Source organism: Myotis daubentonii, chromosome Y, assembly GCF_963259705.1.
Source record: "Myotis daubentonii chromosome Y, mMyoDau2.1, whole genome shotgun sequence".
NCBI classification, from domain to species: domain Eukaryota; kingdom Metazoa; phylum Chordata; class Mammalia; order Chiroptera; family Vespertilionidae; genus Myotis; species Myotis daubentonii.
In genome coordinates this window covers 1,077,673-1,092,987 of record NC_081862.1, presented here as the reverse complement: position 1 = coordinate 1,092,987, position 15,315 = coordinate 1,077,673, and the positions used below count along the sequence as shown (strand labels likewise).

Sequence of the window (15,315 nt, the reverse complement as noted above, 5' to 3'; positions counted from 1 at the left end):
GAGGCAGCGATGGAGGTTCCTCTCTCTCTCACTCTCTCTCTCTCTCTCTGTAAAATAAATGATTCATAAAAAGGGGTTTATGTGAACAGCCCCTGGTGTGTAACTGCTCTGCCTCTTGCTCCTCCCCGGTAACTCCTGAGAGCCCGCCCGACCAACACCTGGTCGGGGTCAGGCAGCTGCACGCCCTCCGCCCGCACCTCGCGGCCTCGGGGTCCACTCTTCATCCGAGTCCTCGGAGTCCTCCGCCCCGTGCCTGGCTGTTCTGCCGCGGCGACTCATGAAGGCGGGTCGAGGGGCCCTGAGACCTGGAAGGAGAGAAAGAAAGAGTCTGTCCTGCGGGCGAAGAGCTGAGGGATGAACAGCAGAGCCAGCGCCGAGCGGGGCGGAGCCGGGGCCCTGGACGGAGCCCCCCAACCCCCCGCGGCCCCGCCACCCCCTCCCGGTCACCAATGCTGAGGAGCGCCTCCTAGTTGCTCTTCACGTTCCGGTGCCGGGCTCGCTCCCAGGCGCCCATCTGCGCCCACTCCTCCCGGGAGAAGTAGTGGGCCCACTCCTCCCGGGAGAAGTAGATGGACACGTCCCTGCAGGCGGCCCTGGGCTGGAGGAGAGACCGTCCGTCCGTCCGCCCCGGCCCGAGGGGGGGCGCCCCGCCTCCACCCCGTCCCCACCCCCGTCCCCACCTCCACCCCCGTGGACCCCCTCACCTTGGTTCTGTGCCCTGCTCTCCCCGCCTCCTCTCGGGCCGCTCCTGGGGGTCCCTGTCGGGGTTTATGGTGCCGCCAGCCCAGTCCCAGCAGGAGGCCGCAGTGCCTGTGTGAGGAGGAGGCGCTGACGAACCCGCTCCCGCCTCAGGACAGACTGGGACCGGGACCAGGTGGCCAGGGCCACAGCCATTAAGACCCACCAGGGGGCGCCTCCTTACCGCGGCGGCTCGCGCGGTCTCAGGGGGCGACTGAGGGGCGCGGTCAGGAGTCTGAGGGGCGGGGTGGGGGGGGACTGAGGGGCGAGGTGGGGGGTGTGAGGGGCGCGGTGTGGGGGTCTGAGGGGCTTGGTCGGAGAGGACTGTGGGCACGGTGGGGGGTGTGAGGGGCGCGGTGGGGGGTGTGAGGGGCGCGGTCAGGAGTCTGAGGGGCGTGGTGGGGGGGGACTGAGGGGCGCGGTGGGGGGTTGAGGGCCCTGGGGGTGGAGGTGGAGGCGCCCTGACGTTGGGGGTGCTGTGCCGGGAGGAACCGGGTTCGGGAATGGCACCCGCGATCCCGGAGCAATGCACGCGGGAGGAGGCGCCTCAAGGGGCAGAGAAGTCACGGGCTGAGGAGATGGGCCCGCGGGACACAATCCGGGTCTTTCTGGCCAGGAAACTTGGGGAGCTCGGGTGAGAGGATTTGGGCTCCTGCACAGAGATTTGGGGTCTCAAGGACAGGCTTCAGGGTTTCGGGTCTCGGAGGTGGGGATTTGGTCTTTCTGGGGTGCCGTGGTTAGGGAGCCCGGGCTCGGGGTGTGCTGGGTCTGAGCTTTGGGGGATTGAGCGTTCCTCTGGGCGCGGAGCCCGGGGGTCCTCCGGGTTAGCGGACTTGGGGTGCGTGGAGGCTGACAGAGTGGTTTCCTCTCGGGAGGACACCCCGGGTCTTCGGCTGGGGGTTGAAGGCCGGCGGCAAAGGGGTTCCCACGCGAGGCACCCGTTTAACTGTGGGTCTCCCTGCGGCGCTGCGCACCTGGCCGAGGTCCCCTCAAACCCACGCGCTCCCCGCCGCGCGCTCCCGCCCTCAGGCTTGTGAGGCGGGGGGAGGGGGAGCTTCCCGCACCCAGAGCGTCAGAGGCAGCCGCCAATCAGTGATGCGGTCACAGGGCCCTGCCTGCCAATGGGCGGTCAGAAACGCGGAAAGGGCGGGGCGCAGGGTGCAGCCTTCCTGCCAGTCAATGGCAGAATCTTGTCGAAAGAGCCCGCCTTCCGCCCTCAACCCCTGGTGGTGATTGGCTACCCAGGGTCCTGCGAGTGTCCGTCAAGAAGCTTTCAGCCAGGCACGGCTGGGCGGTGTCCAGGGCTCGGATTCCTGTGGTTTCGCGGAGGGACCCCAGGAGCCCGGAGCCCCCCGCCCGGGCAGGTGTTGGGGTGACACATCCTTCCTGCCGCCTGACCCAGTCTGTGTTCCACCCGACGGTATTTAGGTCCCGGACTGTCTTCCAGGCGCGTGTGTTCGCTTCCTTAGCGAGAGGACCAGGCGGTAGGCCGGGAGTTGCCTTCTGGGAAACAGGGATTCCCACTAGACCAGCGGTTCTCAACCTGTGGGTTGCGACCCCTTTGGGGGTCGAACGACCCTTTCACAGGGGTAGCTTAAGACCATCGAAAAAACACATATATAATTACATATTGTTTTTGTGATGAATCACTATGCTTTAATTATGTTCAGTTTGTCACAATGAAAATACATCCTGCATATCACACATTTACATGACGATTCATAACAGTAGCGACATTACAGTGATGAAGTAGCAACGAAAATAATTTTATGGTTGGGGGCCAGCACAACATGAGGAACTGTACTAAAGGGTCGCGGCATTAGGAAGGTTGAGAACCACTGCCTTAAAGGAAGCTGTCAGCCAATTCCTTTGCGAAAACGATCCTCTGGGTCCCTCTTGTGGCCATTCAAAGAATAACACCTTATGCTTCTGTCCGTGGTTCTGAAATGTTAGCTAATGTCCCGTGAATTTGATGGAAAAGTCTACCCAACAAATCACAAACAAACAAAACCTACAGAAAACCCTACAAAATCATCGAGGCTGTCCAGGGTGCAATTATTCCTTCCCCGGATGGACTGAAGTCACGGGTCTGGCTTTTGCACCCCTTCCTGTCCCAGCCCTGCAGAGGGAGGCCTTGGCTGCTGCACTGACATGGGGAAGCTGTGCGTTCAGTAATTCAGTCCGTAACCTAGAGGCTGCCATGATTGGAGCAGTCAGTCCTGGGGCGGCCGCCGTCACCAAGGCAGCCAGTACAGGACAGGTCTCCTTTCCTGAGGCAGCCAGTAACCCGGCGGCCGCTATGATTGCAGCAGCCAGTCCGTACAGCGAGGCGCAAGGGTATCGCAAGAACGTGTTATTACCACTAGACTCAGCGGCTTCTGTAGGGCATTACTGAGGCAGCTAGTACTCTGGAGGCTGCAATGATCAATGTAGCCTAGAGGCGGGCATTACTGAGGCAGTCCTTCCCCTGTAGGCTGCCATTATTGATGCAATCAGTACCAGGGAGGCTGTCATTGTTGATGGCACCTCCAGATGCAGGGTATCATGGGAACATGTTAGTAGCGCGAAAAAATTTCAATTTAAACTTTTGTGTTGAAACCCAGTATGTTTTTTTTTTTTAAATATAGTTTTATTGATTTCAGAGATGAAGGGAAAGGGATAGAGATGGAAACATCAATGATGAGAGAGAATCATGGATCAGCTGCCTCCTGTATCACCCCCTCCCTACTGGGGATCCAGCCCGCAACCCAGGCATGTGCCCTGACCGGGAATCGAACCAGGGGCCCTTCAATACATAGGTTGACACTCTCCCCACTGAGGCACACTGGCCAGGGCCACAGTGGTTTTTTTTAGAAATATACATTTCTACTAGTTCAGAAAGGAAGAGAGAAAGATCAATGATGAGTGATCATCATAGATTGGCCGCCTTCTGCCAGAAGAAAGAGTGACATTTGCTCTCATCTGCTAAGCAGAAGGAATAGGCCTGGCCAGTGTTGTTCACTGGTTAGACCTTCGGGTGCCCAGGGAAGGGTCGCTGGTGGGATTCCTGGTCCAGAGCACATACCTGGGATGCAGGCTTCATTGCCTGCCCCAGTCTGGGCTCTTGTGGGAGCCAAAGATGCATGTGTCTCTTGCATATTCATGTTTGCGTTTTTGTTTCTTCTCTATCCCCTCCCTCCCTCCCCCCCTCCCTCTGTCAGTAAAAACATATCCTCTGGTAAGAATTAACCAAAACATAAACAAGAAAAACGTACAAAGAAGGAAAAGCTTTGGAGGGTGTGAAAAAGCAGCATACCCCTAAAGAAAGGCACCATGATGAGCAGAGCATTCAGCTCCGCGGATGTTTTTCCAAGGAATGTGTCTATAAGATAAAAATAAAATGTATGAGTGTCTCTCAGCTGGCAAGATCCTGACACAACACGACGAGGCCATTCTAGCGCGGTCCTTGCAGGGTCTCCCAAGCCACCACGTTTGGGCGAGGCTCTGAGGGGGGGGGGGCGAGGCCTGGACAAGCAGGGGAAAGCGAGGCGTGAAGGAGGCGGGGAATGGACAGAGGAGGGTCCTGCACGTGCTCTCCTCTACTGCGTTGTGTCGCTGCTCCCAGAGTCCCCCACACTAAGATGGGAGCAGACTCACCCGGTGTCAGTGACCGAGGGACATACAGGCTGAGGGACACACAGACTGAGGGACACATAGACCGAGGGACACAGAGACCGAGGGACACACAGATAATCGAGGATGCAGTGGCCTGGAGAGGTGACATCCGGGAACCTGTGACCACTGTGCTGGTTCCTTTTATCCTCCCAGATGTACCTTCTCAGAGGTTTTTGACTCCAGAACCCTGGATTCCATTTCCACAGACAGCACCTACTTCATGGTGACTCTGCCCAAGACCCAAGACCTCTCTGGACATCCATTCACACATCAGTTGTTTGAAAAGTGATCTCAAACTTATTCTATATAGTTATTGTATGTATGAAAAATAAATCCGAGCCAAGCAGTCATCTGTGTGATGTATTCTACATTTGTATTATACATACATTTTATTTTAGAAAACGACATTTCCCGTACAAAGTTGCCTTCCTAAGTGTAATTAAGTGAGCATGTTAAAAACTTTGTAAGAGTGGCCCTAACCGGTTTGGCTCAGTGGACAGAGCGTCGGCCTGCGGACTGAAGGGTCCCAGGTTCGATTCCGGACAAGGGCATGTACCTTGGTTGCGGGCACATCCCCAGTAGGGAGTGTGCAGGAGGCAGCTGATTGATGTTTCTCTCTCACCGATGTTTCTAACTCTCTATCCCTCTCCCTTCCTCTCTGTAAAAAACCAATAAAATATTAAAAAAAAAAACTTTGTAAGAGTGAATGTTTTACTTGGCAAATGTTTAGAAACTTGGTATTACTGTGTATCGCTGCCCAAGGAACTGTTGGGGGTCATGTGTTGTCACCAAAGCAGAATGTTTGCTAAATGACTGGTCCCCTTGTTGAGACAACCTTCATGGTTTTCCCTTCATTCTGTTATGAACCTATAGGCAGAAGGTAGAAGTAGGCTTGTACTGATGCCACAGCTCCCACCTGCTGTGATGATGGAAACAGGCCTGATGCTCCAAGCAGCATGAGAACACCAGCAAGGTAAAGGCTCTCATCCCCCTGGCATGTAATCTACCCAGCCAGGGCCGCATTGTCTTTGTAGAAAGAGGTCATCCAAATAGCAACACACAGCCCAGCAAGCGAGGCTCAATGAGTGAGTGCTGACCTATGAACCAAGAAGTGCCCTTGATTCCTGGTAAGGCCACCCCCATCACCTGATTGTTTCTCTTTGTCTCCCTGTCCCTCTGTGTGTCAGATCAAGAACAACAGATTTAAAATAAAACTGGAAACTGTCAAATCTGCTCCTATCCTCCTCCCAATAGGTATCAGATTTTACGGAAAACACCCACCACTTGTCTTTCCTAGTCATTGTGAGAATTCCAGTTCATGAATGTTCACAGTATCTCAGTTTAAAACGTGTGTGCACATCTACACCCAAACAGCGGAGCATCGCATCCTGGAGAATTTTCCATTTCCTTCCAAAGGAAGTGAGATGTGTCACACTGGACATGGAAACAAATGGTAGAAAAAGCTGGGCATGAAGTTAAAGGCTAATCATTGCAACCTGGGAAAGATGTATTCAACAAATCAAGGCGTGACTAGTCAAACCAGAACCTTCCTGTATGTGGAGGTTTGGGCACGGGGACACCAACATTTTTAATGTGAATGAGGACTTGATTGTGCAAAGCTTTCCTTCACCCCCTGAGAGGTACTCACCAGAGGTGCTGAGCCACTTGGAAATGTGTGGTGTTTCAATGCGATGCTGGGGGTGGGGGTTTGCCCCTCCTGACCTGAGCGAGAGAGCCCACCTTCCAATGTGCACAGGGCCCCTGCTTGGGTGTCAACAGCTCCATGACTGTGGGCTGGCTCCTCCCGAGTCCGCTGAGACCCACAGAAAACAATATCCCAACTGGCAGATTTCTCCTGGTCCTGAGGTGTTTCAGGATTGGGTTAATGTGGGAAAACACGAGTATGAAGGTGTGGCTCAATGGTTGCTTCTGAGAGTTTCAGGTCACCCACCCAAGCCCTCAGTCATTGTATTGAATGAGGTTTCCATTGTCCACATAGAAATGCCATCATTTTTTTAAATATATTTTTTTATTGATTTCAGATAGAAAGGGAGAAGATGGGGGGGTGGAGAGAGAGAGAGAGAGAGAGAGAGAGAGAGAGAGAGAGAGAGAGAGAGAGAGAAACATCCATGATGACAGAGAATCATGGATCTGCTGCCTCTTGCAGGCCCCACACTGGGGATCAAGCCCAAAAACCGAGCATGTGCCCTGACCAGGAATTGAACCCTGACCTCCTGGTTCATAGGTCGATGCTCAAGTGCTGAGCCATGCCAGCCGGGCGGGAGAGGGAATGTCATGGTCCCAGGTCATGGGTTTTGGTACCCCCTTCAGGAGCTCTCCTCCAGAAACAGGTGCTGTGCTAGGTCCCTCGGGCTGAGGGGTGACGGGCCCTAACTGCGTGTGCCTGCTCCCTGCATGGACGTCCGCTCTGTTGTAAGAAAAGCGGGGCCCCATTGCCTCCACAGGCAGACGCTTACCTGTTCCCTGGAGCCTCGCTGGACTCCCACCCATGGGCCCATGAGGGTCGGTGCTCCTGGCGTCAGTGAACATTACCTGTGAACCGGTGGCCAGGAATGACCGACACGGCCTGCCTGCTCTGCTCACGCGGGTCCATGGCCCATCAGAATCCCCATAAGAAACGTGCAGTTAAGGATTTCAGACGGGTCAGGGGAGGGTGAGACATGCAGACCCAGGTACAAGGCCAGGAACCAGGAGGTGCTGCGAGGTGGGCGTCGCCCACACTGTGAGGTGAGGTGCACCCAGCAGCTCTCAGCAGGGTGGTGAGGGCCTTTGTCCTGGTCACTCTCAGTGCCACCTGCCCAGGCTCAGTGGGAGGGGGTGGCCGGGGGAGGAGCATGCCTGAACCCACGCCTCCTGCTCAGGCAGCCGAGTCCACGCAGAACAGTGGGGCTGCTTGAGCTCTATACTGGCTCCTCGGCCCCACTCCCTCTGCCGCCCTTGTCCACCTCAAGGCCTGGCAGACGCTGTTCACCGAGAGATGCGTGTTTTAACCACCCTGAGCCAGAGGCACCGGTGCTGACCCCACTCTGAATGACACTCCAAAGCCTGGGTTACCCTCCCGCTTTATAGCTTGGAAAGAGGCACAGAGACTTTGGGGGTCTTGCCTTAGGACACACAGTTGTGAGGGCAGAGCTGAGACTCAAACCCTTGTGGACAGACCTGGCGCCCACATGCTATGCCCCAGGCGAGATGCCAATGCTACAGAGGCAGCAGGAAGAGGGCGACCAGTGCCCAGACTGAGGCAGCACAGGTGTGTGCACAGGCACATGGGCACACACACACACACACACACACACACACACACACGACCACACATGTACACACACATGCACACACACACCTGCACACACCCTCTCTGGCTTTCACCTCTGAGGCTACAGACGTCTAAGGAATCAGGGGAGGAGCCAGGAGAAGCCAAGGGGTTGGTGGGGTCCTATTCATGTTCCTGGTGAGTGTGTCTCAATCCCTCTCCCTGGCGGGAACCTCACTGGACTGACGCCAGATTCCGCCTTCCCGGGTTTAGGTCTGTGGCTGAGGGTTCTTTGAGGCCTTCCTGGAACTCTGCTTTCAGTGATGAGGGGGATGAGGCACGTAGGCTTCAGGTTTGTCTGGACACAAACTTTATTAAAACGAGGCCAAAAGAACCATGAGGGATATTCGTGTTGATATCCCCATAGCACTTACGGAACGGTTTGTCTATTGCCTCTCCTTTTGAAAGTGGAGGATTTGTTTGACCAGTTACTTCTGTACTAATTGCACTCTTGGGGAGGGAAAGGGGCCAGCAGGCTTCCTCTAAAGCCCCCTCAGAGCTGGGGTATGAGGTATGCGGTGCCTACACTTGCCCTGTAGCTGCTGAGGTGCAATTTAGGGCTCATGATGCATGCTCCCTGCAAAGACCGGGCTTCTTACCTGAGTGTGTCGTCTGATGTCTGATGAGATTGGACTTCTGTGTAAAGCCTCGTCCACACTCCCTGCAAACATAGGGCTTCTCCCCTGAGTGTGTTCTCTGGTGTTTGATGAGAACTGACTTATCTCTAAAGCCTCTCCTACACTCCCTACACACATAGGGCTTCTCCCCTGAGTGTGTCCTCTGGTGTTTGATGACACCTGACTTATCTCTAAAGCCTCTCCCACACTCCCTGCACACATAGGGCTTCTCCCCTGAGTGTGTTCTCTGGTGTTTGATGAGAACTGACTTATCTCTAAAGCCTCTCCGACACTCCCTGCACACATAAGGTTTCTCCCCTGAGTGTGTCCTCTGGTGTTTGATGAGAGATGACTTCTGTGTAAAGCTTCGCCCACACTCCCTACACACATAGGGCTTCTGCCCTGAGTGTGTCCTCTGGTGTTTGATGAGAACTGACTTATCTCTAAAGCCTCTGCCACACTCCCTGCACACATATGGCTTCTCGCCTGAGTGTGTCCTCTGGTGTTTGATGAGACCTGACTTATCTGTAAAGCCTCGCCCACACTCCCTACACACATATGGCTTCTCCCCTGAGTGTGTCCTCTGTTGTGTGATGAGAGATGACTTCTGTGTAAATCCTCGCTTACACTCCCTGCACACATATGGCTTCTCCCCTGAGTGTTTCCTCTGGTGTCTGATGAGATGTGACTTCCGTGTAAAGCCTTTCCCACACTCCCTGCACACATATGGCTTCTCCCCTGAGTGTGTCCTCTGGTGTCTGATGAGATGTGACTTCCGTGTAAAGCTTTTCCCACACTCCCTGCACACATATAGCTTCTCCCCTGAGTGTGTCCTCTGGGGTGTGTCGATATGTGACTTCAGTGTAAAGCCTTTCCCACACTCCCTGCAAATATATGGCTTCTCCCCTGACTGTGTCCTCTGGTGTGTGTCGATATGTGACTTATCATTGAAGCCTTGCCCACACCCTCCATGCTTGATTGTTACAATTTTTGACATTCTTACTCTCACAGATAATTTGCCTGTGTTCTTTGGATTCACGTCCTGGCCTGTGCTGGGCTCTTCCTCCATTATTCTCTCACGCTCACTGGAGCTCCCTGTTTGTCTGTTGGGAGGCTTGAAAGAGTCCCTTGAAGCTCCCCTGTGCCTGATCCTTTTAAGCAAATGTTTGGACGTTCCTTTGACCTCTTGACCTTCAGCTTTGTCATTCCAGCCATGTGGACCAGGATTTTGCTGCTGCTGTTGATTTTGATGCTCTGGGCCGCGTTCCTCTGACAGGAGGTGTTTTCCTGCAGGTGCTCCTGGCAGATTCTCAGAGGGGTGGTTGCGTTTCACATGTTGGCTGAGGAATGTCTGACTGGAGAAGGCCACAGAGCAGGAGGGACATGTATGGATCTCTGGCTTTGGTTCTGCTGAAGGAGAAAGTTTTGGTCAGGGCATGTCTGGGCAAGGCTGCCTGTGCCTTACGCTCTGTCTCCTGGTAAGACCTGTCTCCGGAATCATTCTAACTGTGTTGACAGTGCAAGCACTGCCTCCCACAAAGTGTTCCTTCACAGTCTACTTTTCTTTGTCTTTATCGGCACTACTCTTCTTCAGAAATCCAGAGACCCCATATCAAAAGTCTTTTCTACAGCCCTGGTCAGTGTGGATCAGTGGATAGAGCCTCAGCCTGTGGACAGAAAGGTCCTGCGTTTGATTCCCATCAAGGGCATGTGCCTTGGTTGCAGGCTTCTCCCCGGCCCGGGACCTGGTCAGGGATTGTGCAGGAGGCAACAAATCGATGTGTTCCTCTCACATTGATATTTCTCTCTGTCTTTCCCTCTCTCTTTCACTCTCTATAAAAATCAATGGAAAAATATCCTTGGGTGAGGAATGAAAAAAAAAAAAAGTCTTACAGATCAAGGACCATCAGAAGCCATTTGACTCCTTATATGGGTTTGACTATCGTGACATTTCCATATACATGTATCTTCTAAGTCATGTTAAAGAGAAAAACCACAGGCCTGGCCAGGTATCTCAGTGGTTGAGCATCAACCCATGAACCAGGTCGTCACCAGTTTGATTCCTGGTCAGGGCACATGCCCAGGTTTTGTGCTCTATCCCAGCAGGAGGCAGCTGATCCATGGTGATATTTCTATCTCTCTCTTCATTTCCCTTCCTCTCTCTCTCAAATCACTAAAAATATTTAAAAATAGAGGAACAATAGGCCCCAACTAGCAATTGCTTCTCTCAGTTTTCCACAAATCATAAAATGGAAATATGTCTTTCCTCACACAGTATTCCTACTTGATTTCTTTCAGTGTTAGCCTATTTCAAATACACTACAAAGTCCTGTTTCAAAATATCTCCCCAACCATGCCCTAGCCAGTTTGGCTCAGTAGATAGAGCGTCACCTTGGGGACTCCAGGCTCCTGGGTTCGATTCTAGTCAAGGGCACGTCCCTTGGTTGAAAGCTCAATCCCCAGCCCTGGTTGGGGTGCCCGTGGGAGACAAGCTATTGATGTTTCTCTCTCTGTCTCTCCCCCTTCTACTCTCTCTCAAAAAATAATCAGTGGAAAAATATCCTTGGGTGAGGATTAACAACAACAACAAAAATATTTCCCCAACCTGCTTCTTACACTCCTGACTCCCGTCCCTCTCCAGCCAGTCTGCCTTCCTCTCTCACTTGGAGTTGAAATAGTCTTGGAGGGGATTCCCCACTGAAGTTTATTTTCCAAAAAATTTAACAAAGCATAGTTTTAGAACATGCCACTCTGCAGCTGAAAACTGCTCAATTGTCCCGTCTCACTCAAGAAAGTCCCCAGTATCTCAGCTTGGATCATAGGCACTGTATTTCCAGGCTGCTAGGCATCTGTCCAACCTCTGTTCTTACCCTCTGTACTGAGACTGAGACGGGAGTAGCCCTCAGCCAGCTCAACACCCCACCTCTTTCCTTCCCTGCACCAGCCACTCCCTCTGCCTGGGACCTTGTGACACAACTGTTGTAACTGTTGTCTCCTGAGAAAGCCTTCCATTGACCTGTGCATTCGGACACACCCACCTCCCCCTCACACTGATCCCTAGGCACTTGTCCTGGGCCCGTTTTCTCCAAAGCGCTAACCACTGTGTAATATTAAGCACATGCACATATGTCTGCCAGGGCTTCCCTCCTTCACCAGCCAGCTTCTCAGGAGCAGTGATTCTGATCATCGTGTTCATCTGTATTTCCAGCTCCCAGAACCCTGCGTGGCACCGCGTAGCAATTCAAATGACAAGTCACAAAATAATTAATGAATGCATTTTAACACACACATTTCATTTAGAAATATGCAGTAAATGAAGCAGAAACAGCTAAAGTGTTAGAAAATAAAAACAACAACCCAAAAACAACCACCTTGATGAGAGAGATGGTTAAGTGCCTGAAACCTTTTTTTTTTTTATTTGTTTTGCCTCTAGCCCTTTCAGCACTATATGACGCTGTGTATTTTGTGCATGAAGTATTTTTTAAAATGGAACAAAAATAGGCCCTGGCCAGTGTGGCTCAGTTCGTTGAGCATTGTCCCGCTCACCCAGAGGTAGCCAGTTTGATTCCTGGTCAGGGCACATGTCTGGGTGTTGGACTTGATCCCCAGTAGGGATAATGCAGGAGGCAGCAGATTGATATTTCTCTCCCTCTCCCTTCATCTCTGTCTCTAAAACCAATAAAAGCATATTTTTAAAAATTAGAACAAAAATAAAAATATTAAAATTGTTCCTAAGAATCAAAAACCTATGTGATGAGCCATCCATTTCTGAAGCATCTGATTTGAAGCTTTGCTGACTCTAGAGTGGAGTTTACTCTACTTGAGAGTTGGAGCATGAAAACTTCTAAGAATTCTTTCTTTCCATGTTGAAGAAGAGTGGTGCCCACCTCTCCCGGCCACAAGCTCTGTCTTCCACTTGCTGCCCCACTTGATGCCCAGCTTTTGGCCATACTCTTCTCCATACCAGACCAGCAGCTCACAGCCCGTCCTCACGACCCGGCAGGTTCGGTTGAAAATCTGCCTGTGATATTGAAAGGCCACCAGGTTCTGTTCTTGGTCATCCCGGGCGCAGTTCACATACCTGGCGTTGAGGCAGATGAAAGGAAAGAAAACCACAGGCGATGAGTTTCCACTACCTGTCATATTCGTGTCCAGCTCCTCACTGACGCTTAAGGCCCTCAGCACTGATGGCACCCACACGCATGCTCCTGGGGAAACTTCTGTTCAATGTCCAAGCCTCTGTCACAATGTCATGTGAATTCCTGTCTCTAAGTCCTGCTCACAGTGCTCATCCTGCCTAATGCCATTTCCAAAGCCTCATTCCAGACTTTCCCATCAAACCTGGTGACCTCTAGCTTCTCTAAGCTGTAAGTCAGGTTCTGTGTTACACCACAGAACTCGGGGCTTGATCTAGGACTCACATCATTCAACACTCAGTCCAAGTCTACCTTCTCTTCAGAGGCCTTTGTCGAGTCTCCCCACACTTTATTGAAGGCATCATTCAGTTGCCTCCCCCAGGTTCCCACAGAAACGTGGAGGTCTCTCTGTCTTAGAAAAATAACACAGAACAATAGTAGTTTATTCATAATCTGTCTCCCCTGACACAAGAGAGCCCCTCAGGAAAGGGCCATGAGCACTATTACTCTGCAGGCTCCAACACCCAGTTGTAGTTAGAATGAGTCTGGGATGATGTGCTGCCCTCACAGGTTTAGACTATCCTTGGTTCAAGGCTATCTGGGCACTGGGCACTTCTTGAAAAATAGGAAAATTAGAGTTAAATGTTTATGAAATAAAATGTTTCATGTCCGTCTGCAGTAAGTCCTCCCTCGGGTCATGGATTGTGTAATCTGTGTAAGTAATGAATTCCTTCCTCCAAACTGGAACATAGTAGGTGTTTAACTAATGTCCATTAGATAAATCACAGAGTAATACAGGGTCCTCAAGGTTTTCCCAGTCAGTGCCCAAACCAGAGACTTCTATTTTGAGGACATATGCTATACTTTTACCTCCTTTTTTCCTAAATGTCTCTAGATGTTAAAGATCATTGTATGGAGAAAAAAGGGGAACAGAGAACTGAGGGAGACCATTAGGGAGGCATGATGGGAAGGACAGACATGTGGGTTGTGAGGCATGCGTATCCTCTCTGGCACCCAGAAGCCTAGTGACCTTACCTCATCCAGTTGGCCTGAGATGTATCCTTTCCATCCACATACTCATAGCAGTTTCTCCCTTTGGTGATCTGCATTTCAGGAAAAGAAGTTAAAGGCCGTGTGTGTGTGTGTGTGTGTGTGTGTGTGTGTGTGTGTGTGTGTGTGTGTGGTTGTGTGTATATAATAGAAGAATTACTTTATTCTACTGTCATCAAATCTCTTTCAGCCTGCATGGTGATTCAACTGCCAATGGTGATCTCAGGATATTTTTCTTACTCATCATCTACACGTTGGAATTGATTTGTCCACTAAGCAGGAGCCCCCAAGGGAGGAGTCTGTACCACTTTGCTCCCATTTACCCTCTGATCCTTAGAGAGGAGCTCCATGTTCATGCAAAGTCCGCCCAGTACACAGAGCTAACTAACCATATGGTCCCCATCCATGTCCTAGCATGTAGAAGGTGGGGGCCCCCCAAGCCACAGGAGGGACGGGGAAGCCAGAGGACAGGGAAGAGGTAAACTTCTCACCAGCCAGGAGTAGCCGCTGTTGGCTGTGGCTTCATCTTCTGTGATCTCACCCTCATAAGGGCCAAAGTGCAGGCCCTCGGGCAGATCACATTCCTCATTCCACACTCCAAGCCCAGCCTCAGGGATGCCTGATGGTCCGATTCTCAACCCAGGGGGCAGAGTGAGGGCTGAGCGGTTGGCATGCCCCTTGTCCGCGGCACTGTCTTTTACAAACGTAGGAGGCCCATGCACAGCACAGCTGTCAATGAAGAAGTTCTGACACTTCTCACAATCTGGAGGCAAGAGCAACAGGGAAGAGGGAGGGTGCAGTGCATGTTCCTGGACATGAAGAGCTTCCGAAAGAGCTCACATCAGTGAGCCTCAATACTGTACTCCCGGTCATGAGAGGAAGGGAATGATTTGGGCACCCAAAGACCAAGTGAAATTCTTGCATCAAGACATAACATGCTCCTTGGTGAGGGTGAGCTTACATAGGTAGTCATCGTCCTGGGGCTCGCTGACCTCTTGGTAGACACAACACTTCCTCTCTCGTAGGCTATACATCTTCACTTCGATCTCCTTTCTCCTGAGGTCTACATGGGAGAAGGGCAGGTGACTGAGGGGATGAGGTCTGGAACATTAGTCCCTATCTTATCAGAAAACACACAATGTCCTACCATCAAATGATCGCCTGTTCTATTATAGTATGTGGTATTTTCCTCCATTAACTAAAAGACTAGCACTCCACACTGACTATTGGTGGCTGATTCAATTTTAGTTTCTAGATGATCCCATTCTGAGGTTCAACCACCCAAGTTTGGTCATTCATAAAGTATGTATTGAGGGAACATTATGCGTTAGGCACTGAGTAAAGACCTGGGCACACAACACCAAGAGAATATGGTTGCTATTATCACAGATGGATTTATTGGACAACTTGCATGTGTCAATTGTTTAAGATTTAATTTAATGCTATCAAACTATATGTGGCCCATGTTTCCTTATGTTCACTTTACACATTAGCATTCAGGAGCTCAGAGAGTTGGTAAGATTAGCTCAAAGCTTCAGTGCTAACTCCAGTTTCAAATCCAGGCCTATGCAAAGTCCACCCCACATACCTAGGCTATACTGATTAGCCTTTCTAGAAGAATTAGTGAAACTGAAATCTCCAAATTATGTAACTTACCCAATTTCGATCTAGGGTGCTGTCCAGAGGGACTTGCTTCTCCAGGAGGGGGCACTGGTTTCTGAGTCTGCTCTGAGCCACTTGTGGTCAACAAATTTGCTGTTCCTGACAATTCCTTCAAAGTAGACTCATT

The 15,315-nt window shown here is 51.5% G+C and overlaps 2 protein-coding genes across 2 annotated transcripts in view; both read right to left on the bottom strand.

Moving 5' to 3' along the window:
• LOC132225595 (histone-lysine N-methyltransferase PRDM9-like) overlaps positions 1 to 535 on the bottom strand; it is a 24,337-nt gene extending 23,802 nt beyond the window's left edge. Inside the window, exons 1-2 of the mRNA XM_059680695.1 lie at positions 448 to 535; positions 198 to 305 (exon numbers count right to left, since the gene is read on the bottom strand). Of these exons, the coding sequence (XP_059536678.1) occupies positions 198 to 279 (82 nt within the window). The 5' untranslated portion in view covers positions 280 to 305; positions 448 to 535. The remainder of the gene's footprint in view (positions 1 to 197; positions 306 to 447) is intronic.
• LOC132225594 (histone-lysine N-methyltransferase PRDM7-like) lies at positions 467 to 15,315 on the bottom strand (the record flags this gene model as incomplete). The annotated part of the gene is made up of 7 exons (XM_059680694.1): positions 467 to 598; positions 923 to 973; positions 12,223 to 12,421; positions 13,512 to 13,579; positions 14,018 to 14,289; positions 14,488 to 14,589; positions 15,183 to 15,315. Coding segments are annotated over 7 exons (957 nt in total), but the record flags the coding sequence as incomplete, so codon positions are not given.